This window comes from Phycodurus eques, chromosome 13 (assembly GCF_024500275.1).
Source record: "Phycodurus eques isolate BA_2022a chromosome 13, UOR_Pequ_1.1, whole genome shotgun sequence".
NCBI lineage: Eukaryota > Metazoa > Chordata > Actinopteri > Syngnathiformes > Syngnathidae > Phycodurus > Phycodurus eques.
Genome location: NC_084537.1, coordinates 9,966,866 through 9,993,238, shown reverse-complemented (window position 1 = coordinate 9,993,238; position 26,373 = coordinate 9,966,866). Strand labels below are relative to the sequence as shown.

General features: G+C 39.8%; 2 protein-coding genes across 3 annotated transcripts; both read left to right on the top strand.

The window, feature by feature from the left end:
• pfn2a (profilin 2a) lies at positions 1 to 21,236 on the top strand. Of its 2 annotated transcripts, none has more exons than XM_061694514.1 (3): positions 1 to 318; positions 5,208 to 5,400; positions 21,078 to 21,236. In XM_061694514.1, the coding sequence occupies exons 1-3, from the start codon at positions 187 to 189 to the stop codon at positions 21,143 to 21,145; spliced, it is 393 nt and encodes a 130-aa protein (XP_061550498.1). In that variant the 5' UTR covers positions 1 to 186; the 3' UTR covers positions 21,146 to 21,236. The 2 variants fall into 2 exon arrangements, with proteins under 2 accessions (XP_061550498.1, XP_061550497.1); XM_061694513.1 differs by lacking the exon at positions 21,078 to 21,236 and adding an exon at positions 7,370 to 7,628 and having other exon boundaries at positions 8 to 318.
• On the top strand, positions 21,154 to 26,373 carry LOC133411813 (uncharacterized). Its single transcript, XM_061694512.1, has 3 exons — positions 21,154 to 21,243; positions 22,643 to 26,227; positions 26,315 to 26,373. The coding sequence occupies exons 1-2, from the start codon at positions 21,241 to 21,243 to the stop codon at positions 26,210 to 26,212; spliced, it is 3,573 nt and encodes a 1,190-aa protein (XP_061550496.1). The 5' UTR covers positions 21,154 to 21,240; the 3' UTR covers positions 26,213 to 26,227; positions 26,315 to 26,373.

Sequence of the window (26,373 nt, the reverse complement as noted above, 5' to 3'; positions counted from 1 at the left end):
GGACAACACCCAGCCAGCCGCAGCCGCAGCCGCTACCGCAGCCGCACTAGTGCCCCCTCGGCTTTCTTTGCCGCCCCAGCGCGTCCGAGTAGTGGTGGCTTACATCCGAGGCTCCCAAACTCTCTCTCTCTCTTTTCGCCCTTCTTCTTAGCCATTTTGTAACCCCCCCGCTTTGTCTTTTTCAACATGTCGTCTTGGCAAAACTACGTGGAAAACCTGATGGCCGACGGCAGCTGTCAGGACAGCGCCATTGTTGGGTATTTGGACGCCAAATACGTTTGGGCAGCACATGACGGTGGCACTTTCAACAATATCACGGTAAGAATGAATAAATTATAATGAATTAATCATAAATGTGAAGGAATCACAACCCAAGGCGGACACTCCTGGGGGAAAAAAACGACGGGTGAAAAAAAAAATCCGTTATATATGCAAATGACTAGCCAGCTATCGGCGATGCTAGGCTAACGCATCCCTGGCCTTTCCTGGCTGAGGAAACGCCGCAGGATTATTCAGCCGCCTCGTGGACGACGAGACACATTGAAAACGGGCGTGGACACCAACGCAAAACATCTTATCCATAGCCAAAGCCAAAGCCTATTTTAGAGAACCATTGATAATTTCGGTTTTGATTTTTTGTTAAACCATCAAGGAGCCGCGGTTAGACATTGAAGTCAAAGGAGAATTCTTTGTGTGCCCTGGATGTGGTGATTAGCTAACGTTAAGCCTCCGATCCGCCGGTTACCTGTGGTTACAAAAAAAAAAAAAAGACAAAACAAGCGTGTACTTGGTGACTTTTAGTTAACCTGTGATAATAAATGCATTTTAAACCCGCTTTATTGTGATTGCATTGGATGTAGCACGGGATGTGGGATTGTTGCAATCGTCGGTGGAAAGGACTATTCGTCATTCTTCATTGCTTTGATTGTGTGGCATCATTGATATTGTTGTAGATAGAATGTGCTAATGTGACTTACTTTTTAGTTCTCAATATGCGTATTTTATTGTGACTGTGTGAATGACAAAGCGCATTCCAATTGTCAAATATTCACAGAATTCAGGATATGCAGGAAACTATTTTCCCTGTTTCAAAAATTCCCAGTTCTCCCACAATTCTGCATTGTCCCATATGGGAAAAAAACATTCAAGTGAATGAGACCTTCAACAAAAGTACATTTTTCACATTCAACTTGCTCAGCTCATTCAAGACATAGAAACTCCTTTCCGCATTCCAAGAAAACTCATCAATTCCAGACTTGTCAAACTAAAATTACCAAATTTGAGAGAGTTTGGATGTTCACTCCTTTCTTCAACAGTAGTTGACTGATTCAACTTCCAGTTCAACTTCAAACTGTTGAGCTCATTCAGGAGATGCATGGAGCAACAAGAACATTCCCAAAAACCCACATTTTCACATTGGAAATATCCAAATTAAGAGATCTTTTACGCATTAATTTCCTCCTACCACATTTTTCGATCGATTGAAACCGTTCCAACTTCAAAATATTCAGCTCATTCAAGGGATCTTGGGAATTATCATGTTCCCCAAATTTTCACAATAAAATTCCCAAATTTTAGAGATTTTTACACGTTTACCTACTCCCTCAGTATTTTTATGATTCAAACCATTCCAATGTCAAAATTGAGCTACATCAGGACATGCTGGGAACTATTTAGGATGGTCCCAACATTCCCACATTTAAAATTCCTACACTAAGAGAAATCTTACATATTTTACCTCATCTTTCCACATTCATTGACCCATTCAAACCATTTCCACTTAAAAATTTTAGTCATTCAGAACATTTAGGGAACAATTGATCACATTCCCAAAGTTCCCATATTTCACAAAATTATCATTTCTCAACTGATTCAAATATTAACAAAATACAGTATATTGAGGGAAGTATTGTACCAGTTCCAAAAATTCCCAGTTTTACCCCACACAAAAACACATTTGGTGGTGTCGCCGATCTTTTGTTAGCGGTTCCTGTAAAGTCCTTTGAGACTCTTTAGTGATTAAGGGCTGATTAACTTGACATTTCAAGTGAATGAGACAGTTAAGAGGAAAAAAACCAAAAAAATCATTCACATTCCAATTTCAGACTGTGCAAGTCATTAAGGCCATCTTGAACTATTTTTCACATCCCACATTTTCATAACATTCTCAAATGAAATGCAGTTATTCTACACATTTACTTCCTCCTTTCACATTTACAACTTCAAACTGTTCAACTCATTCAGGACATAAACGTGAACTGTCACAATTCCCAGATTTTCACAAAATTTCTAAATTAAGAGATTTTACAAATTTACCTGCTCACTTTTTTTTGGACCTATTCAAACCATTCCAACTTAAATGCAATTTCAACAATTCCACAGAATTTCAGTTCAGCGTCAGCTCTTCAGCACTCCCATGCAATTAATACAGAAATTGCATTCTCAATTTTTGAATTTCTTAAGCTTAACATCCCTTTTAATAATTAAGATATAATTTGCACTTTCTTTGCTAAGCATGGAGAAAAAGCTATTTTGCTCAAATGGATGTTGTCACTGAAGTTGGCCAAGTAATGGATGTCAACTTGTGGGCCACTAGCACTAACATGAGACTTGCTTGGATCAATAAATTATTTGATGAAACAAGCAGCGTTGTGGACCCCAAAAGAGTGGGACAACCAAGAGCTGTTTGAACAAAGAACATTAAAAACTTCTCCACGAAAACACAAGTTATTAGACTTTACACCGATCTGATTGGTATCTCCTGATAATTAGCATTTTATGCTGATCGGCTTTAATCATTTGCCGATCTGATCAATGACATCATTGATGGGGTCCACAAAAGATAATTACTCCATGTCACCATCGTATACAGTGTATTTGAATCCAAAAGCTAGTTTATTTTTAGCCTTCTTGCGTGTCTTTTGACATAGTACTGTAAATATCCGACCACCAATGAAGTTTACAAAACAAAAACAAAAAACAGGGCGGCAGTGTGGGACAGACGTGTAATGCGTGGATCAGACTAAAAGACAAATTTGGTCTTTCACGATTGCACTATTCACTATTCAGACTACTGCAATACAATCTTGTATTCCGATACCACCACATCCTGTCTTTTATTCACGTCACCATCGTGTATAGCATATTTTAATCCAAAAGAGTTTATTTTTAGCCTTGTTTCTCTAAAGTTTTGGTGGGTCTGAAGTAATTTAATTACAAAGTAATTACAATAAGTTAGCACCAATTATTTCTGTAATGTTGGTTTGACCCTCCTGATTAGAATACATGACCTGAATAGAGAATACTCAGTATACAGTACACAAGTATATACACTAAATGTTATTTAAATAGACACATTGCTCCATCTTGTGATCTGATCAGTTATCGTTTTTTTAAACTCTGTGATCGGCCCCAAAAATCCTGATTGTGTAAAGCCTAGTTATCATGACGTTTCAGTTATTTATGAATTAATTATATATATCAGATTAGTTTGTACTGTATTTTGTTCATTAATTTGTGTATATAGTATTATGGTCACTAAGAATTTGTGTTAAAGTAAACTCCGATTTGAAATGACACATTTTATTTTTACAACTACTGACCTCTACTACTGAAATGCAGTGGTATATATTTGTAAATTATTCCTATAACTTAAAAAAAATTTGTTAGGCCATAATTTCATACACTGTCGTCGCTATGTTTAGCGTGCACAAAGAATTCTGGGAATGATGAGGTAGAATGGCTGTTGTAAAATTGTTACGTTGCTGCTCTCTGTGGTGCTAAGCTAGCAACTTGCGAACAACTTTTATCCTCCGTGAAAATAGTTAAAAATGTCATACTGCACCGCTTTGGGATGCAATTTCCAATCAGGACAGAATGCAAAAAAGGAAGTGAGCATTCATGGCTTTCCCAAAAAGATAAAGTTGAGGAAACGGTGGCCGGAAGAGTTTAGCTTCCGATATATCCGTAGTTGTTCGAAGCCTTTGATAGCTCCAGCTCATGAGAGAGCTCACCAGTGTGTCTGGGTATAAACGACGGCTTAAGTTCAATGCCGTGCCGACTATCTTTGCTCACAAGGAGCCTAAATGGCCGTGTGTGACAAGCGAAAGCTAAGCAAAAAGACTAGAAACACAAGAGGTGTTGGCCGCTTACCTTGAACAGCTCACTTTAGCAGCGCCAGCTGTTGTAAACAAACCATTGCCATCGGACACTGAGTTAGCAGTGAAAAATGGTAAAATAGGTATGCATGTAACTTTACTCAGTTATCACTGAATACATTTATAACATCGGGCAAAACGAACAAGTACCATTAGCAGCGGCAGAAATGAAACAGAGCTCTTTACAGCAGATACTCTTTCTCAGTCGGCATTGGCAAGCATTAGCTACAAATGCACCACTGAAAATGAGTTTCTTCACACCTCTCATTTCCCTGATCACACACTGGCTCGAACTGAAATGGCTGAACAGCGTTCATCGCTCCGAGGGGCTGCTACTGTGGCTAGTGCAAAAAACTCTGGGCGTCGGGCACATCCCCATTTGACGTCACTACTCAGAATGCACTGCGACAAAAAAACAATGGCGTGTTGAAATTACGAAATTACGATTTGTAAAAATATATAAATCTGGAAATGATTATCGAAAGTTGTATCTTATGTTACTCAAGTTGAAAGAGATCATATATACAAAACATGTAATTGCAATCGGAGTTCACTTTAACAAATGTAGCTATAATCAAGTGAGTCATCAACTCTGGCCCACCCTGTAGATACTTTTTTGCACACCTCAGGGAATTTCACAATTGCATTATCCACAATGAAAACGATACAAAGGCAGAATTACTTAAAGTACAAATGTGAAAAATATCTGTTAAAGTAAAACGTAAGTTAAGCCCAATTAAATAAAGTATAATTTCTTTGCCGGAGTAGAATTAAAAACTAAAATAAAAATAATAATAATTTAAAAAAGTGAGTAATCTACCAATAAATCTCACCCATTTAACTGCAAATAATTATTTTAAATTGTGTTCTAGATTTGCAGGGAAATGTGATTGTATTGTTCAGGTCACAATCGGAATGAGCAGATAGTCTGCAAAATAATGAAATTAAAAGCAATGATCTTCAAATAATGCGCAACATTCATTGTTGATGTAATTCACTCTCTTAAATTGCCGCAATGCCGTTTCTATAGTTGTGGTTTTTGTTTTTCAGTCCCAAGAAATTGATGTGCTGGTAGGCAAAGACAGAGAGACCTTTTACACTTCTGGTCTCACCCTGGGCTCAAAGAAGTGTTCATTGCTCAGAGACAGTCTGCAAGATGAGGGTGACTGGACAATGGACATGAGAACAAAGAGCCAAGGAGGAGAACCTACATACAACATCTCTGTGGGACGAGCCGGACAAGGTAAATATGAGGTTTAGAGTAGGCTTATCAGAAGTAGGTGTGCTCCTCAAAAGTGCATGGTTTGTTTAATTAAGGAAATGCATTCTGCAGATAGATCCAACATAAATATTAGTATGATACCTCTTTAGAAATGATCAGTTTGCTGTATTGTAGGGGAGGTCAAAGTAGCAACATTTAAGTTTTTGGGTGGAATTCCGAGATCTGTGCCATTGCCTCATTAAATCTCATGTAAGGTTTGTCTCGCATAATTTCCTCTGTTTGGTCTTTTCATGTCTGAGGTGTTTCAGCCTTTCCCTCGTATCAACTTTTTCAGTCTACAGCCAAGTCTTTTATGGGAACAACAGAACCAAACTGTTTCCCATTTCAGCCTTTTTCTTCTCCTCAGTTTACCATTGCAGTATCAAAAATATAAATAAACTGCATCAAGACTGAAGTCCTAACACTTAGTGTTTTATTGATTATGCTCTTTAGATTCCTCACAGTTTTTTTTTTGATATTATGCTCTTTAGATTCCTCAATTAGGGGGATACACCTTGTTAAAATGTCTGGCTTTGTTAGGTCAAGCAGTTAAAACCAGAATGATTCATATCCTAGCAAAAATTTTAGTTAGTGAGTTTTTGTCTTGTGAGTGGATCTTTGGCTGAAAATTAGATCAAGAACATGGCAGAAAGACTCGAAAATGTGCTGAGATTTTGTTTTGTTTGTTTTTACCAAAGGTTCCCATGTCAAATTTATTCATATTCTGTCTCAATACAGATAAAGTGGAGTCCCGTTATTCAGACAGGGTTCGAGCCTTACAGTGAATGACAAATTTCTACAAATTGACTCTCCCCTAGGAGTGATAATTTCCTATATTAATAGTTTAAACTATAAATATACCACAAACTAGGATCCCAAATAACTTGGTCTTCAAATTCTGAAAGATCTTAAAACATTACTTGAAAATACAGTACTATAGACAACTTATAGCTAAGCATGCAGATAGACATAGTGTAGTACCTGTACATTAACTAACATAAACCGTTCTGATGATTGTAAAGCATTACTGTCGTAGTGCTGTCCAGTGTAAATCAATGAATATTTGACTGCACAGCAATGCGCAGGAATTGAATCAATGGGGCTGACACTCCTGGGGCAGCTTGTGCTGAAGCCGCTGCTTCTTAGGCAGAGGGTCCCGAAACTGCTGGATCTACGCAGTGACAACAAACTGGCAGTCGTAAATGGGTTTAGCGATGTTCTGCTGAGCTGCTGTTAGAGATTCGACTGGTTTTGATGCAGAGTGTAGTCCTAGTTTGGCAATACTATCTTAAGCCAAAGGAGACTTGGGCGCTACCATGTACAATACTCCTGCCAACTGACTGACTGTCAATCACAAATCTAACACGGCGTCTGTTAGATTTGTGATTAGATATGAAAGACCTTTTTGCCTTCTGAAACAGTTTGTTTGCGCAGAAGTTTGGTTGAACTGACAACTAGTTTGATGCTTTTTTTTTTTGTGGCATGATTACAGTGACAGTTTGTTGTCACAAAGTCCCTGTAAAGAGAAAATGTCTTCAAAATTTGACTCATCCCAGAGTAGTGTTGTTAACAACCCTGCCAAATTTGAATGATTAATAAAATTGGCACTATAGAATGAGGCTTCAAAGTGGTGAAAAATCAAGCCATTGTATGCACTCAAACGCTGTTCCACTGAATTTGCTGAAGCGTCCTGCTAACTGTCAGTCAAATACCACTACTACGACCTTAAACGCCTTCACAGAGTCCCTACATGTTACATAAAAGTTCAAGTTAAATATATAGACTCTGGTGGCTGGAAAAATCAGCGCTAGCTACCAGCTAGCTTGTAAGCTAGCAGGCTTGGGCCTAGTAATAACTCGCAATTACGCCAGATAACTACTGATGGGATTTCTCACCTTTTTCCTTAACAACCCCCCCCCCCCCCCCCCCCTTTCTATCTCTTCTCTTTCAGTTTTGGTTCTTGTAATGGGAAAGGAAGGGGTCCATGGAGGCGGATTGAATAAGAAGGCTTACTCGATGGCAAAATACTTGAGGGATTCAGGCTTTTAATGTTTCCCAGGATCATTTAGGTAAAAATTTGAGGGACATAAAGAAGAGAAAATAAATATTGCTGTTAAGATTTCTCCTGCAAGCTGTCAAATGTCATGGAAACCTATATAGCATTGAAGAGTGGTAAGATCCTGACATCTGGACCTCCCCCTCCATTATGTGGGGGTGGGGACAGTTCAGGTTTGTTCATTTTCCCCCTGCATTTTTTCCCTCTCTCCACCACCCCCACACACCCCCACCAAAATGTGCCCCAGTATTGGTTATACTCATGGGAAAGGAGGCCGTCCATGGTGGAAAGCTTAACAAGAAAGCACATGATATGGCGGATTACCTGAGGAAGGTTGGATTTTAAGCAACCTCACCATCCGTCAACCTAACAGCTCACCACATACTTCTAGGATTAAAGGGCAAATGTTTCTTTCATCCCCTTCTCTTTGATACACAGCCCCCCCCCCCCTTTCATCACGATGTGTTTGAATTTTTTTTCCCCCCAACACTACAGTAATGGCATGATCATGAAATTGTTTCAATGTTTATATACCAAAGGAGTGTACAAAAAAATAACCACAAAGTGTAATAAAAATGAATTTGCCTTGTATGACACCTGCTTCGCTAGTAGCTAATTGAAAAAAGGCACCCCCCCCCCCCACCCCATTCATCAGCATGTCTGCATTGTTGCATGCATATCTGCTTTTATGGTTCTCCAGGCCCTTCACCCATATTCCCAGCCAAAACACCTGCCTCCAATAAAACGGCTTACGCAAACAAAATCTTGTATCTGTGGATAAATTTGCCACTCACACCCCCACCCTCCTATTTTTTTTTTTTTTTTTTTTTTTTTTTTTTTTAAATAAATAAACCTACCATCACATGCTTTTGTGTTGTACCTGGATGTGGTCTTTTAAAGCTGCGTCGTTGGTTTCTTGTTAGAGTATAGTGTTAGGACAGCGTTGTGATACTTTAACACATTCATACGGAAACCATTTGAGCAATTACTCTAGCCTTAATATCCACCTGAAGCTCCTGTACTAGTATACTCTTTGTCCTCATAGTAAGCTAATAAATGCTCAAATGGATTTTCAGGCTACTAGTGCGCGGAATTATGAAAAAACGACTGCGTTGTGAATAAATGCTCAATTGGCTTTATGACAAGCTGTTTGACATTTATTTGAAATCCAGTGGCATTTATTTGAAATCCAGTGTGAGGTCCATATACTCGTATGTTCTTTCTCCTCACATGTAGGACAACTTTAGTATACTAGTAGGACAACTGTTTGTGGAGAGACAAAACTGCACTAGTTGACATCTGCCCACTACTTGTACATTTTGGCAAACTGAGCATTTAATCAATATCCTTGATAACCATCTTAATGTCCATGTACTAATAAGACAATTCAGCGCACTCTTAGAATGACACTTGCTAGTAATGTTTTTCCACTACTAGTGCCACTTTTGACCTGCAAGTATGTAATAAACCTGATTAGTTAACTTATGTAGTAGTTACTACTAGACCCTACTAGTAGCACCATAATGCCCACTAGTAGTTTTACCTCACTCGTCACATGTTGTCCTACTAGTGTGCAGGAGTGTCCTACAGTAATGGATATAAAATGAATTGTCTTACTAATATTACTAGTTAAGGATGTCAATATCCTTTATCAAGTTTAAGGTCCATGTACTACAGGTGCATCTCTCAATAAATTTGAATACTGTGGGAGAGATCATTGCGATTCCGAAAGTGAAACCCATAAATTATACCGATTCAGTCAACACGAAATACTTTTCAGAAGGCCAATTCCAACCTCATTTCCATATTAAAAATTTTGACCGGTTCTAAAATAACAAAAATTATAGTTTACTCTGTGGAATGAGTGTATGAGTTTTTGAATTTAACTCCAGAAATATGTTTTATAATTTGAGATCCACCTGTAGTACGCTCTTTGTCCTCACTTGTAGGACAACTTTAGCATACTAATTGGACAAGTACATGTTACTAGAGAGGCAAAACTGCAGTCGTTGAAAACTGCACATTACAAGTACTACGAGTGAATTGCTTAATTTTGTCAAGTATCATGCAGTGGTAAACTAGTGCACAGTTCTGCCTCACTTTGAAAAGTAACATGTAGTTGTCCTACTCTTAATGTCAAAGATGTCCTCCTAGTGAGGACAAAAAGCACTAGTACATAGACCTTAAGATGGATATAATTGCTCGAACGGCTTACCATATGAGCATTTTTTCAATATCCTCGATATCCAGTTTAAATTCATACTAGTAGGCCAAAAGTGGCACAAGTTGTGGAGAAAATGTTTAGAAGTAGGAATTGTTGTGTTCTACCAGTGCAATTAATTGTCTTACTAGTGAGGGCAGTGTTCTAGTACATGGACCTTAAGCTGGATATCAAGGATATGGAATAAATGCTCAACAATTTTCCATACATTCTGGAGTTTGTGGTCATTCCACTTCTGTGACAGCTCACATTTATCAATCAGCTCCTGCAATATGTCCAATTGGCTGTTAATTAGCACCTCTTCCTTCCTCGTCCTCCTTCCCCATTTGTTCCCCCTTGGACCAATCTTTGATGTACAAGGATGTTCACCGCCATTCTGATAGATGATTGTTGGCATCACCCGTTGACTGTAATTTAAAAAGTAAAAAAAACTTGACGGCTTCAGAAAGTGGTAAAACCGTAACTGCTCCCTTTTTTTTATATATATACAAGACTTCGACACTATACATTTGTCAACACTAATTGTATTTGTTTTTCATTTTTTGACTAACTTCATTAACTACTGAATCTACATGAATGCATATTGACTGTAAACCAAGGGTGTCTGCTTCTGACATCTTGTCGTTATTTGCATTGTGCTTTAGTCATCCAAGATGTATTCACAAATTGTCATCGTATGGTACTTAGAAGTATTATAGCTAAAAAAAATAAATAAATGCTGTGTACACTAATTGAAAGTGGTGTTGGTTGGAATAAGAACATTTGTAAGTTGTCTTGTGATAAATTTCAGAGAATTGTGTATTCAGTGCCATAAAAATCAACCTCATGTGTTGCTACTAGTTGGATTTTTACATGCTGCCCTGGCAAGATATAACTTTTAACGGCACTTTCCGAAGGGACATTTTGGCATCAGTTATCTCCGGACTTTATGGACTATGTACAGAATTAAACGAGAGAGAAAAAAATGTGTTTGTGTCTTTTGTGATGCTGAAAAAAAATATTGTAATCTGACCATTTTTATAATTGTGGATAATAAATTGTAATACTGTTTGTGCTAACGATAATAGGGTAGTCCCCAATTTTTGTAATCTAATAATGGTCCATTCTCAATCTCAAATAATGTTTAAACACTTAAGTTTCAGGGTGACAAAATTTCACATAGTTCCCAGGTGTCATAACATTGTCAAAATATGACAAGGATTAAGAATTGTCACACAAAAATCTGATTAAATCTATATCGAATTGAATGTTGAAATTTTGAGAAATCTTTTATATTTGAACCTAAAGGCTATTATATTTGCCCAGAACATGTAATGACTCAGATGAGTCAATATCCTAGTGCTGTACCAATTTCACCCCCCAGAAATTGAGATTTAACATTAAATATATTCTCATTTTAAGGTAAAGGTTTTTGATCAACTGATATTTTGCTATGACAATGTTAATTTGTCAAGCTAGCAAAAGCTTGACAACATCCAACTACACACATGCATCCATTTTCCGTACCGTTTATTCTCAATAGGGTCGTGGGTGTCCTGCAGCCTATCCCAGCTGACTGGATGAGAGGGGTTGTACACCCTAGACTGGTCTCCAGCCCATCGCAGGGCACATATAACAAACCATTCACTCTTTGATTCACACATAACGGGCAATTTAGTCTTCAATTAACCTACCATGCATGTTTTGGGAGAAAACCCATGCTGGCACGAGGAGGACATACAAACTCCACACACAAATGTGAAGCAGGTGTGCTAACCCACCATCCACTGTGCCACCTTAACTACACACAATATGAAAATTAGGAAACACCTGGAAAATGGTACTGTTTCGGTCTCCATTGAAGAAAGACAAAATGCTGATCATCGTGTCAATGAAAACAGTTTCTTAAAAGGGCAGTTACCCCAAAATGACAGGACGGACAGCAACGTGCCAAATGTGAAAATTGAATACAAATGATCAAAATTACTTAAATTTGTGGACAATAAAACCATGTAAAAAAATAATTTACCACTTATTACCCACACTGTAGTTAGCAGAGTAGTGCGTGGCAAATGCCAAAAATCCCGTACGTCCAATGGATTACAAAAAAATTGTATAAAATGATGGAAACCCCTATCCATCCATTTTCTGAGCCGCTTCTCCTCACTAGGGTCGCGGGCGTGCTGGAGCCTATCCCAGCTATCATCGGGCAGGAGGCGGGGTACACCCTGAACTGGTTGCCAGCCAATTGCAGGGCACATACAAACAAACAACCATTCGCATTCACAGTCACACCTACGGGCAATTTAGAGTCTCCAATGCATGTTTTTGGGATGTGGGAGGAAACCGGAGTGCCCAGAGAAAACCCACGCTGGCACGGGGATTGAACCCCGGTCCTCAGAACTGTGATGCTGATGCTGTAACCAGTCGTCCACCGTGCCGCCGATGGAAACCCCCAATTTTTTTTAACCTGTCCTGTTCAGCTGGATGGCCTTGTAGAATGGTGTATCTGTATGCCTTTGTGCTGGAACAGGTTTGCAGTGCAACAGGGGAGATTGAAATATTCCCTCTGTTTATTTGTAATTTTTATTCTGATGTTTATTGAAAATGCAGCCGAACAGAAAATGGTTTTAAGGGATAGAGTGGACTAAGGGTGAGAACCACAGCAGAATAATAGTGAGAGTCTAGATATTTGAACACAACATTACAGCAGTCATTAGGAGATGGGGGGCACCCGGTGAAGACATGCAATAACTAACCAAGAGGACAGAAAAGGGCAGGACAGGATGTGGGAAAATGAGCAAGGCAGTGCTATTGACGAGTGGTGCGGTGGAATTCTTTTTTAGAGTCTAAACACCTGTAAGGACCTGTGAGTTTATATGTTAGTATAATCTGTATTGTTAGTGATCCAAACACAAGTAATTAATATGTTAGTATAATCTGTATTGTTAGTGATCCAAACACAAGTAATTAAAGCCTATTGTGTATCTATCAAACTTATTTGTGAATGAACACCATATCGCATGTTAGTCAACTGGTGTATGGAGTTGCTGAGCTGGCACAAGGGGAGGGCCCATGTCTGTGTGCCCGTCCAGCAGGGGACCCAACCAGGGGGACGCCACTGACCCCCGCAGGACCCAAGGAAGTCCCGAGCCCGACCGAAGCACCCCGTCCGTCCATTCCCAAAAGAGGGGCACGGGCACCGATTTTATTAATCAGCCTTATACTGTACATTGCTATACTGACTGTATAGACGTGTAATTAATTTTATTGTTTGAAACCTTTTAATTAACAAAACCTAGTTGGCAGTTTAAAAAAAGCCAGTCTGGAAAGTAGCATTTACTCAACAGATTTTGTCTCTACAAGATCTCACACTTTTGGAGTGTAAAGACAGAAATGGGATAGCTAATGAAATAGCAATAGGATCATGCATCTTAAATGTAGTCCGATAGTAGTACATTTACAACCTAAATTCTAATATCTGGTCCATGAAATTGTAGTAATTATCTTCATTTAGTAGCATTTCTCTTGCCTGCACTGCGCTGCTTCCAGTCTCTACATGTATGTGGATGTTTGGTGTTTTTTCCTCTCTTCCTTTTTTACCATGTCAATTTAATCTGCCCAGGGCCTTCAGAATCAGTGGTGCCGGCTCATGTAAACTTCAAATATATTATTCTTTGACCAATCAGATGTTGTCATCATAAGGCCACTGAGACGGCCCTCAGTGATGTCAGCGTTGTTTCCATCCTGTAATCGTTCGGTCTGAGCAAAACTGTTCAACTAGCAAAACACGATTGGAACGATTTGCACACAATATTTAATACAGCGGAACCTCGGTTTGCGAACAATTCCGTGTATGAACAATTTTTTAAAATACACATTACCTTGGGTTTCACACTTCGGTTTACAAACAGTCTTGGTATGGCTGCATAAGGCTAAGTTTGTTTTTTTCTCTTGCCGCACAAACATAATTGGCTCTCTGCTTGAGGTATCTTAGTTTTTTTTGCCTAAAATGGCAATTAAGGGCTGTGTCCGAAAAGGCTAGGGTACTGCAGTGATTTGCTAGCAACCTCACTGTTATTTCATCATAGGAAATTGGATTTTTCACCTATTTTTACACAGCACAGTATTCATTTTTAACCACATATTGATCAAAATAAGGTAAATATAATATTTAGTTTGAGAACAGGGTAACGGAACAAATTTGTAACCTGAGAATCCACTGTAATTAGTATCTGGTGAGTATGGTGTATTACATTTTTTCATATATATGTTTTTGTCATGTAATTTGATAAATAAGATTTTGAACTGTTCCAGATGATGTACATGGGACATTTGTATGCTGTTACAGTACATTGCATTTTTTTATAGTGTTAAAGGTTTTTATAATTGCGACATGATAGTGGGGGTGTTAAGAGATGGATGAATCCCCTGTAAAGGTCCAGGTACTAAATGCATGGCCCACCCCTGTGTTTCTAATATTTTGTCCCTCTCCTGGTGAACAGGCTCGAAGAGCCAATGGGATACATTTGGGGCCACACCCATAATTACCCCATTGCTAACACCTGCAGTGGTACAGCCCTTTGGTTCCCTATTAATCCAACCTGTGGAGACAGCATTCTTTTAAATTGTCAGCACAGAGCAGAATCTGACTTTGTCTGTATGCAGAGCCTTCCTCTTTAGTTCCAATGGCGTGTAGAGAGCCAGGTGGCTCTAAGTTTTTACTCTATTTTGGACTTTTTCTGCTTGCTGCCGGTACATTTTGCAAATGCTCCCAATTGGCAAGGCTGAAGACATCAGTTCAAGTAAGACACAACTCCCCACTGATTGCAGACAAAAGTGGTATTTCCTACAGTGGAAGGCTGTTAGTCCCTCAGCAAGTTCCTCATTCAAACATCCTTGATGCTGATTCAGATTACCAGGCAGATGTGGGTATGTATTATTTTCACATTGTTGGTGACGTTTATCAATCCATTCAAAGGACTGTGGACATATGATTTCTTGGGAGTCATACAAATAGTAAACATAATTTTGTAGTAAGCCCTTTGGTTTACTACTGTTTGTGTCCATCTTGCTTTTTTTAAACCATTATAGCTGTGTTAATGGAAATGTAATGAAACCTGGAGGTGAGGTATTTTGTCTTTTTATTTTTTAAATTGCTTACTTTAGCTAAACATAACTACCTTTTGGCTCTGTCATGGCCACTTTGTCAATTGAAACCATGAAAAATACATTTAAGAAAAAAGTAAAAAGTTATTTTAGACTCAACACCTTTCACAATGATTAGCTAAGCGAGCAATTTCATATAATTGGTTTCTGACTGAGGCGTTTGTGTTTCACTGGCAATGATTCTCAGTGTGGTATGGATACCATTCGGTCGGTATGGGCTTCCTTTAGTGGTCTGCGAAATACACTGCTTAAATATAGTTCAGTTAAATTTAACTTTAGAACTTTTTGTAAAACACTTGCATTTCATTGGTTTTAAACATTTTAGGTACAATTTTGATAGAAATTTAACATCCAGTATGTTTAAATGCAGTGTTAATGTTTAAACTGTGCATATTGCATCATGTTAGTGGCTTACAATAATAAATATAATATATACTGTATATAATTTCTGAAGAACATTTGGCAACCCAAGTACCACCATCATGATTGATAAAGTAGCGCACAAGTCCCAAGTATTTCTTTTTAGGCGCTACTTGGTGTAAAAGGTTTAACCATTGTCGTACAGCACTTCAATAGAGCAAATGAATTTTGGTTTTCAGTGTAAGCTCCCTTTCCTGGCTGTAGACTGTACTATTAGCAATATACAGACCCTTTCCAAAAAAAACAAAACAATTTAATCTCATGTAAACGTTTTTCTATAATTCCATTCAAAAAGTTAACTTTGATAGACTATAGATTTAGGGCCCACAATTTTAACAATTTCAAGTATTTTTACATAATTTGGTTTTCCAGCTCATAAAACACAAAATCAGGAATTCCAAAAGTTAGAGTACTGTGAAGAAATCATTTACTTCTCAGTTTTTGTAGAAAAGAGAAATAATGATCAAATTAAATCAATTAAAATATGGTACTTTCAAAGTGATATGTTACTTGTTTGGGAATCCCTTTTGCTTAAATCACTGCCTCAATGTGCTGTGGCATTGAGACAATCAGCCTGTGGCATTGCCTGGGTGTTAAGGAAGCCCAGATTTCCTTCATGCTTGCTGTCAGTTCTTTTGTTTTTGGGTCTGGTGCCCCTCATTTTCCTCTTGATAATACCCCATAGATTCTCAACAGGGTTTAAATCTGGCGAGTTGGCTGGCCAGTCAAGCATTGTGATAGCATGGGCATCAAACCAGGTTTTGGTGCTTCTGGCGGTACAAGCAGGGGCCAGGTCCTGCTGGAAGATGAAATCTGTATCTCCATACAGATACTCAGCAGAAGGAATCATGAAGTCCTCTAAAACATTTTGGTAGACTGTTGTTGTGACCGGATTTAAGAGAGTTTGCCAACACCTGCAGTGGACATTGCACCCCAAATCATGACTGACTGGATATTTCATACTGGAGCTCAAGCAGCTTGGGTTCTGTTCTTCACCGGTCTTCCTCCAAAGCCTTGGACCTTGATTCCTGAATGAAAGGCACACTTTACTTTAATCGGAAAAGAGAACCTTGGACCACTGATCAATAGTCCAGTCCTCCTCCCAGTTAGTTGTAGCCCATCTCCCGGATGTGTCTGAATGTGATGGTTTTTTACTCCTGCCTCATTCCACTCTTTCTGAATCTCTGCTAGATTCTTGAGTTTTCTGTTTGATAATCCGCTGAAGCCCACGGTCATCTCTTTTGCTGGATTATCTTCTGTCACATTTTTTTCCCCTTCCACTAGACTTTCCCTTGATATGCTTGGACACAGCACTCTGTGAACAGCCACCCTCCTTAGCTATGAACTTTTGTGGCTTCCCATCCTATGGAGGGTATCAATGGTCTTCTGGCCAGTTGCCAAGTCTGCAGTCATCCCTATATTAAACCCAACTGAGACAATTGACCCAAATTGAAGCAATTTAATGACACCTGTGCAGGTGCTTTGAGTTTAGTAGATTTGTGACTGTTTAAAACATTTATGGCCTGCAAAGTTTGGGCTGATTTCCTCACAGTATTCCAATTTTTGTAATTCCTGATTTTGTGGGTTTTATGAGCTGGAAGACAAAATTATGTATAAATACTTGAAATTTGTTAAATTGTGTGCTCTGAATCTATGAAAGTTAAATTTTTTAAATGGAATTATGGAAATAAACCAATGCTATTTTAATTTTTTGGAAAGTCTGTTACTGAGAATAGTTTCATTTTCTTTAAGTTTTCCAACCTTTGCATTGTTGTACACAAAGTGGAATTTAAGTTGAAAAAATAAACTACTCAACTCAATCTTAAAAAATGGGATTGGCCATGAACAAGTCGAAAGGATAAAATCCAACAAGGCCTGAGGGTTATATAAGGAAATTAAATCAAAGGTCGAACAAAATTTGTAACTTTATATTTTAAGAATGTCCTCGGAGGCATTTCTGAGCTCATAAGTGCATTCAACAATTTGGGCGCAATGTACTGCAAGGCTGTATCATTCAATTTTTAATCTTGTGTGTGAGACTAAGTAAAAGGCAAAGACATTAAAATGACGCCAAATATGGAGGAGCCTGACCATTGGAGCCTCTGAAAGTGACTGTAAAAATATTCTCTTTTTTTTTTTTTTTTTTTTGCAAAGGGGGGAATATTTACTGGCAGCCCGGTGTGCAGGATGATTTTTCAAAAGCTGACAAAGTATTGACGGATCATCTCATTAAAATGGATCCAAAGGTGGAATGTACAGCCAACTCTATGAAACTTCAAGTCCAAGATGTTGCTTCCACTCCTGGAGCTCTGATTTTGGTGGATAGGGGTATGTTTTCTACTTTAGGAATATTTTAACTCTAATGCGGAAATGGCTGAATCATTCACTTAATCCCATTCTAATTGATCTGTTGAATTGAAATTATGTCCTAGGTACTCTGTCTCCATTGCCTTTATCCATGCTACCCCAAAGCTGTGGTTACAACATCATGTCAACACGAAGAGAAATGGTCTTGGTTGCTCCTTATGATGGCTGTTTTGTTACTCTTGAGGTAAAACCATTTATGCCAGTTTAGCACTATTGTTGCTAAATTTGGCAACTTTACAGACTACCCTTACAACTAGCACTCACCAACACATTTAGCAATTTAAAATTTAATTTGAACTTTTAGCAACACATTTACAGATACCAAATACTTCACACTGCAGTATTTAAAAAGCTGTCCATGAAGTCATGTATTTATTGAAACTTATACATGCAAGTAAGGTATTTGCAATGCCAACCTGGCTGCAGACGGTATTTAAAAAAAATAAAAATAAATACAAAATAAAAAAACAAGCAAATGCATAGTGTATGGAAAGTATAGTAGTAGACCCCTTTAAATTTCTCTGTTGTAGCCATTTGCTAAAATCATTTTTCATTTTTTTGCTCAATGTGCACACAGCACCTCATATTGACGGGAAGAAAAAAAGGAATTGAAATTTTTGATTTATGAAAGAAAAACTGAAATATCACACAGCCATAAGTATTCAGACCCTTTGCTGTGACACTCATATATTTAACTGGTGCTGTCCATTTCTTCTGATCATCCTTGATGGTTCTACACCTTCAGTGGAGTCCAGCTGTGTTTGATTCTACTGATTGGACTTGATTAGGAAAGCCACACCTGTCTAAGACCTTACAGCTCACAGTGCATGTCAGAGCAAATGAGAATCATGAGGTCAAAGGAACTGCCTGAAGAGCTCAGCGACAGAATTGTGGCAAGCCACAGATCTGGCCAAGTTTACAAAAAAGATTCTGCTGCACTTGAGGTTCCTAAGAGCACAGTGGCCTCCATAATCCTTAAATGGAAGATGTTTGGGACAACCGGAACCCTTCCTAGAGCTGGCCGTCCGGCCAAACTGAGCAATTGGGGGAGAAGAGCCTTTGTGAGAGAGGCAAAGAAGAACCCAAAGATCAATGTGGCTGAGCTCCAGAGATGCAGTCGGGAGATGGGAGAAAGTTCCAGAAAGTCAACCATCACTGCAGCCCTCCACCAGTCGGGGATTTATGGCAGAGTGGAGAAGACCCTCTTCTCAGTGCAAGACACATGAAAGCCTGCAGGAGTTTGCTTAAAAAAACACCAAGACTCTAAGATGGTGAGAAATACGATTGTCATCTGATGAGACCGAGAGACCTTTTTGGCCTTAATTCTAAGTGGTATGTGTGGAGAAAACCAGGCACTGCTCATCAATTGTCCCAATAGTGAAGCATGGTGGTGGGAGCATTATGCTGTTGGGTGTTTTTCAGCTGCAGGGACAGGACGCCTGGTTGAAATCAAAGGTAAGATGACTGCGGCCAAGTAGAGGGATATCCTGGATGAAAACCTTCTCCAGTGCTCAGGACGTCAGACTGGGCTGAAGGTTCACCTTCCAACAAGATAATGACCCTAAGCAGACAGCTAAAATAACAGAGTGGCTTCAGAACAACTCCGTGGCTGTTCTTGAATGGCCCAGCCAGAGCCCTGATTTATAGCCAATTGAGTATCTCTGGAGAGACCTGAAAATGACTGTTCACCATCCAACCTGACAGAACTGGAGAGAATCTGCAAGAAGGGATGGGAGAGGGTCCCCAAATCCAGGTGTGGCAAAAGGTGTTGCGTCATTCCCAAAAAGACTCATGGGTGTATTAGCTCAAAAGGGTGCTGCTTCTAAATAACTGACCAAAGGGTCTGCATACTTATGCTGTGATATTTGGTTTTTTTTTAAATCTGAAAACATTTCAACAATTGTTTTTTTTGTTTTTTTTTGTCAATATGGGGTGCTGTGTGTACATTGAGGGGAAAACATGAAAAATGATTTTAGCAAATGGCTGCAATATAAATAATAAATATAAAATTTAAGGGGATCTAAATACTTTCTGTACCCACTGTATACAAACTGGTATAGTAACAAGTTAAATATTACATTCAACATAGCACATGGTGAATAAAATGCTTGTGAGTGGATTTCCTCTAAAGCTGGAGAATTTGCATGAAGAAAAATGTAATTGCCTGAATGCTAAGACATTTGAAAAACTTGTCTTTTTAAATAAATGGAGAAGCATGCAGATGAGTGATTTAGTCTCAAATTTGTAGTGGAACTGTATGGCTTCAGGTTCATGTCCCTATTGCATTTTCCAGCTGGTAAATCACATCTATAGTCATCTGCAAGCTTCTGTTGCGCAGTATTTAGGCATGTGATCTCAATAAAATAGAATGTATTTTTTTTTTTTTTTTTTTTTTTTTTTTATATATAAATGTGCCTGTACATAAAACACACTACCTCGGTGTCATTGAGAAAATCTGCTTCATTTGCTTAAGCTACAATGAACTAAGTGTGACAACCACATGGGCCACAGGAACCTTTTGCTTCCAGGAAGTCATAGTCCCCAGGATTGTGGGTGGAAAAGCCACTACTGTCAGAAAAACACACTTGCCTCGATGTAAAAGTGCATTGTGATTTATCAAGTTTCTGTAGCGCTTATCCTCACAAGAGTCTCGGGCGTGCTGGAGCCTATCCCAGGTATCTTCGGGCGAGAGGCTGGGTACACCCTGAACTGGTCGCCAGCCAATCGCAGGGCACATATAAACACAACCATTCGCATTCACACCTACGGCCATTTACTCTTCAATCAACCTACCACATATTTTTGGGATGTGGGAGGAAGCCGGAGTACCCAGAGAAAATCCACGCAGGCACGGGGAGAACATGCAAACTCCACACAGGTGGGGCCGGAATTTGAACCCTGGTCCTCAGAACTGTGAGGCAGAAATGCTAACCAGTTATCCACCGCATTGTGATTTAAAAAAAAAATAAAATAAAATAAAAAATAAAAATTGGCTGAGTACAGTTGCGGGGGTTCGGGAAGTTGGTCATGCACAGTAGCATTGCATTAACATTCTGAAAAGGGCTCAGCCTAAAATGATTCTATATAATAAAATTAAATGGTGAAATATATAGATTAAAATACAAATGTTAGAAATGACAAACAATACATCACTACAGATTTAAATCAAGCAAAGACTTTCAAACGTTTTCAAAGACATTTCTCGAGTAGCTTATTTGCAAAATTTACCTGGTACGTTTAAATTTTCAGTTCAACAACCAGTCAAAACCAAATTAATAAAATAAGCCCTCATAAATATTTGAGTAATCTAAATCAACAAATTTCAGGGTTCAACAAGACCCGCCTTTGGCAACATCTCCTGAAAAGTAGTTGTCAACACTTGGTAGGACACTTAAAAATCAAAACTGCGCACACAATAAATATTGACTTTAAAACATGTTTTTCCAGGAGGATTCTTATGTCCTACCCTTACTTTGGTGGGGGTTCCCAGTGAGGATGACATGCCCACTCATTAGACAATCTTCAACTAACCCACCAATGGTCACCTGCCATCCAGAGGGCATGATTGTGAAAACTGAATGGGCTATTCCACTCTCGAGAATAAAAATAAATGGTGAGTCACTGTTCAATAACTTTAAATCACTTTTTCTTGGTATCTGAAAGCTGTTACTGTACATTTAGTCCAGGGGTTCTCAAACCTTTTGGGTCCAGGGATACCCTTACAGGGTAGAAATGTTCAGACTCCACTCAGTATGTTGAATGAAATCGGTCACCTTCATTGATTTAAATTCTCTTACAGTGGAACCTCGATAGAATGGACTGGGGGTGCTTCTTAGTTCCAAACCCGTTTCCAAAGGCAAACTGCTTGACAAAAAACTTACTGTACCAAAAATGGCATGTTCCGGAGTCCAAGGGCTTGTAATCCTTAAACACTGCTGCCATGTCTCTCTCGCTCTTTGCACTCTACGGCACAATAGCTATAACCATTGACAGAGCTGCCACATCTTTTGGAATTGGATTTTTATTTATTTATTTTTTATTTTTTGTATAGCTGTGATCCGTAAATATGTCAGTCCCATTCTCTGGCTACATTGCTCAAGGTTCCACTGTATTTCTAAATGCACACCTTTGGTAAGGGAGGGAGAACCAACAAATGGTTTGGGGGGTAGCTAGGCTCGAGTAAGAGTTTGAACAACTTTTCGGCCTGCACTATTAAAGTGGAAGGACAACCTGGGTAGTTATTCCTCTGCAGACACTGGTCCATGATTTGCAAACACCACAAATTCCTGCCATGCAGAACTCGTACCCAGAACGAGTACAGGTTTCCCCCTTTAGCAAAGTTATGTAAATGTTACCGGACTGTCCTAGCGGCAAGCAGAGCGTGAGGATTTTTTTTTCTCTGGCTGGAAATACCATCACCCAGCCCACATCAATGCTGTTGTGTTGTAGTTTATGTTCTGCATAAATGTAATCTATTCTGAGCTTTCCATTGCCAGTGAATATAAATTACAAAGTATTCCTCTGGCTGATTTTTATTTTTTAAATTTAAAATTGTTTTTAATTGCAGTACTGAAAAGAAATTAGTCTAGTTGACTCAACTTCCATCACATTAGTGTCAACTTAAAAACCCCTGGTTGGCATGCACTTTCAAATACGATATGGTTAAATTATTTTGCAGACCTACCATAATTTGTGGCCCACAGGCTGACAATGGTCCCAGGAGCCCAGTTTGAGAACTTATTTCCACTGTGTAAATTAAACTGTATGCAAAAATAGTTTGTACATTTATTGTTTTCTTAAACTGTCTGATCCCATTGTAACTCCCCTAACAGTGAATGGCAAGTGGGAGTTTCTAACTGCTGCATCACCCAAATGTGGGATCAGCATAGTAAAACATGGCCAAGGTGTGGTCATGTCTGTTCGATATGGTCCCTGTCTGAAGGAGAAGGTAAAGAAATGTAATTAGCATGTAAGATTTTATTCAACATATTTCAATGATTGACTTCTTTCAGGATGGGCTGTACACTTTTGAATTGGCTGGTGAAGGAGAAACTAAGGTTTCTTGTCCATCAGTGGCCCCAGGTCTATCTCAACCTACAAAAAGCCCAACACAGGAACCACTGGAACCCCTGAACATAGGCTTGTATCCCTCATACCCATTCCATCATTCACCTTTAAGTCCCGCCAAACCTGTGGTACCTCACAACCCCAAGCCTGTTCGACATCCGTTCCAAATTGAAGCAGTTCCTGCTCATGTACGGCAGCCAGTGTACTCTCTCTTTCCTGTACCACGGCCTGAAACTAAACCAAACGATAAGCTCACACCTCATCTACAGCCTCTCCAAGCACAAACTCCTGATACTCCATCTTATCTCTTCCCCTATCCATTTTATACTACACCTGCGCCTGTAGCAAACCCTGTCCAAAAGCCCACACCTGCTCCACAGCCGCATCGACCCGAAGTACCTCCAGGTCATGTGGAGAAGCCATATTATCACTTCTTGCCTGAAAATAAACCAAGCAAAGATACAAAGTCTGTTCCTTCTCTGAACCCCCCCAAGACGCAACAACCTGAAGTCCCTTCTGGTAATTTGGAGGAGCCATATTATCCCTTCTTGCCAAAGCCACATCCTGAATATAACCCAAGCAAGGATATTAAGACAGTTCCTTCTGCACACACCCCAAAGCGTCAACAACCAGAATTCCCTGGTCATGTGAAGCCATATTATCCCTTCTTGCCAAATCCACAGGCTGAATTCACACCGCAAAATAAACCAAGCAAAAACGCCAAGAAAGCTCCTTCTCCACAACCCCCCAAGCCACAACCACCTGATGTCCCTTCAGGTTATTTGCAGAAACCATATTACTCATTCTTACCAAATTCACAGACTGAAAATAAACAAAGCACAGATACCAAGACGGTTCCTTCTCCACAACAAGCTGAGGTTCAACCAGGTCAAGGTGCACAGCCAGCTTCCCCTAACCAACCTCTGCAAACCCCTAAAGCCAAGCCTACACTTTCTCCACAGCTCACACAGCCACAAAACCCAGAGGCTCCAACAGTTCGAGCTGGGCAACCACTCTATCCCTACCTCTCTTCATTTTTCCCAGACCCTGATAATGAACCCCAGCCATCCCAACCAGAAGAACCTGAGAAACCACCAGGCAAAGTGCAACAGCCAGTCAATTATTTTCCTTCAAACCCCATGCTAGGACCTGGACCTAAACCAAATGACAAGCACATGACTGCTTCACAACAGCCTAATGACCCTCTGGATCAAATAGAGCAGCCAACCCATCCACACACCTATCCACTTTACCCTTTGCCCAGACCTAAAGAACCCACCAAAACAACGCCTAATCCACAAAAGCCTGAGGTTACGCCAGGTCAAATACAGCAGCCACCCAATCCATACTTCTACCCACTTAATTCTACACCCAGACCAAAAGAACCCACCAGAAAACCAATGCCAAAGCCCAAGATCACTACAGGGCCAGTGCAGCAGCCACCCAATCCATACACCTACCCATTTTACCCTATGCTCAGTCCTAAAGAACCCACCGAAAAGCCATTGCCTCATCCATACAATCCTGAGGTTCCTTCAAGTCCAGTGGAGCAGCCAACCGACCCATACCCCTATCCACTTTACCCTATACCTAAAGAACCAGCCAAAAAGCCAATGCTGGAGCTATGGCCATTCAAACCACAAATACCTGAAGTCCCTCCTGGATCAGTGAAGCAACCAACCGATCCATACCCCTATCCACTTTACCCTAAGCCAGGTCTTAAACAACCAGCCAAAAAGCCCATGCCAAATCCATGGCTATTCAAACCACAACAGCCCAAGTTCCCTCCTGGACAAGTGAAGCAGCCAGCTGATCCATACCACTTTCCACCTTACCCTAGGCCCAGCCCTAAAAAAACAGCCAAGAAGCCAGTGCCAGATCCATGGACATTTAAATCACAAGACCCTGAGGCCCCACAGAGTCATGTGGCGTGGCCAGTCTACCCCTTGTGGCATCAAAACAAACCAGTTGCCAAGCCTGTACAGCACCCCCAAACACCCGTATTCCCTCCAAGTCTGGTCTCACAGCCGCACAATCCCTACCTGGTTTACCCTGTTCCCAGCCTAGGAGAATTGCCCAAAAAGCCAATGACTTTTCCACAGCCACCAGACTCAAAACAACCTGAAGTCCCTGGCCCTGTGCAGCAACCAGCTTATCCCTACTATCCAATTAATGTTGGACCAGTTAAAAGTTCACCTGCTCCACTGAAACCTGAGGTCCCTGGGAATGTCTATTGGCCTTTGAAACCTCAAACACCAGTAAAACATATTTCAACACATCTTTTTAAACATACCACTCAGAAGCCTGCAGAAGGTGAAAAACTTTCACCCATCCAGTCACCGGAGAGTAAGATGCCTCCTCCACAATGGGAGCATAATGTAACATTACCCCCAGCCAAGGAACCACAACAGGCTACTCCACTCCTGCAGTCCACTAACGGTGCTGTGGTCCCCCAGGGTTCAGCAAGTGGTTGCTTTCAAATTTGTGCTGTTGGTTTTTCAAATTGCTGCCCACAAATTACTTTGCATCAGCATCTGTATCTTTCCTCTCCTGGACCAGCTGATAAAGTGACACATAAATTTCCATTTCTTGCTTCAATGGCCTATTATGGACCTAGAAATGGCATGGGTTATAAAAAAAAACCTGAAAAAAATCCTGAGAAAAATGTAGACTCTGTTCCAAATGAAAAGCAACCATATCACCAGTCATCAGGTAGCAATACTGCTTCATTACTTGGAAGTATTCCCAACAAGGTAGCAGCTCCTGAAAGACCAAGTTACCCTTATTTGGCTTTTAAACCTAATTCACAGTATTCCAGGTGGCTGTATGAGAATAGTCCAAATTTAGCACCAAGCCAATTATCACCACAAGTTATGCCCTTCAGGGTTCAGAATCGATTTTACAGCCCTTTATTTACCCCTGTAAATCAAGAGGCACAAAATGAGCACCCAAAGACTCAAAACTACCAACATTTACCTAGAGTCATAAATTATCCATCTGGTCTGAATGCCAGGTCGAATATCGACCAGTATCTTCAACAGCACAACCCAAATCGTATGCCAATACCTAGGGAATTCTCATATGGATCTGACAGACCTTCCCGTTCTGAAGTCCAGGACGGGCTTAGCCCTTTGCTTCCTTACTCCATGCTTAATGATGCTGAAGCAACAAAAAACACTTCATTCCTGCAGAATTTGCCACAATCGTCACATTGGAATAAACCCAAAAAATCCTCCAAACGTGATCAGACTGACCATTCTTCTGACCCAAAAGGATACGTACTCCTTCAGCGTGGCCCACCAGGTAAAGCACCAAGGTGGTCTGTGAAGTCCAAAAATTTCAAGGTTGGCGTTCATGACCAAAATGTCCCGGTCCAACATTTTGCAAGGCACCAGCATGTTAACACCTGGAATAGGAAAGCTCTGCTTGGTAAAGGATTGACCGAGTCTTCAAGAAATCACTTTAAACTAAAAAAAACTCAAACAAATGCACCGCTTGTTCTTGGACCAAAATAGAGTTCAACAAACATGGTATGTCATTTTAAAGTTCCACTGCTAATCTTGAAACTATTAATTTTCCTCTGCTAATGTTGAAACTGATCTTTTTTTTTTTTACAGGGTTGGACTGTAACAAGCTGAGATGAATTGCATTAATTGCAAATAAACTATTGACTTTA

Coding starts and splice junctions, on each gene's coding strand:
- pfn2a (XM_061694513.1), top strand. CDS start 187: ATGTCGTCTTGGCAAAACTACGTGGAAAACCTGATGGCCGACGGCAGC. Junction 319..5,207: donor GCACTTTCAACAATATCACG/GTAAGAATGAAT, acceptor TTTGTTTTTCAG/TCCCAAGAAATTGATGTGCT. Junction 5,401..7,369: donor TGTGGGACGAGCCGGACAAG/GTAAATATGAGG, acceptor CTTCTCTTTCAG/TTTTGGTTCTTGTAATGGGA.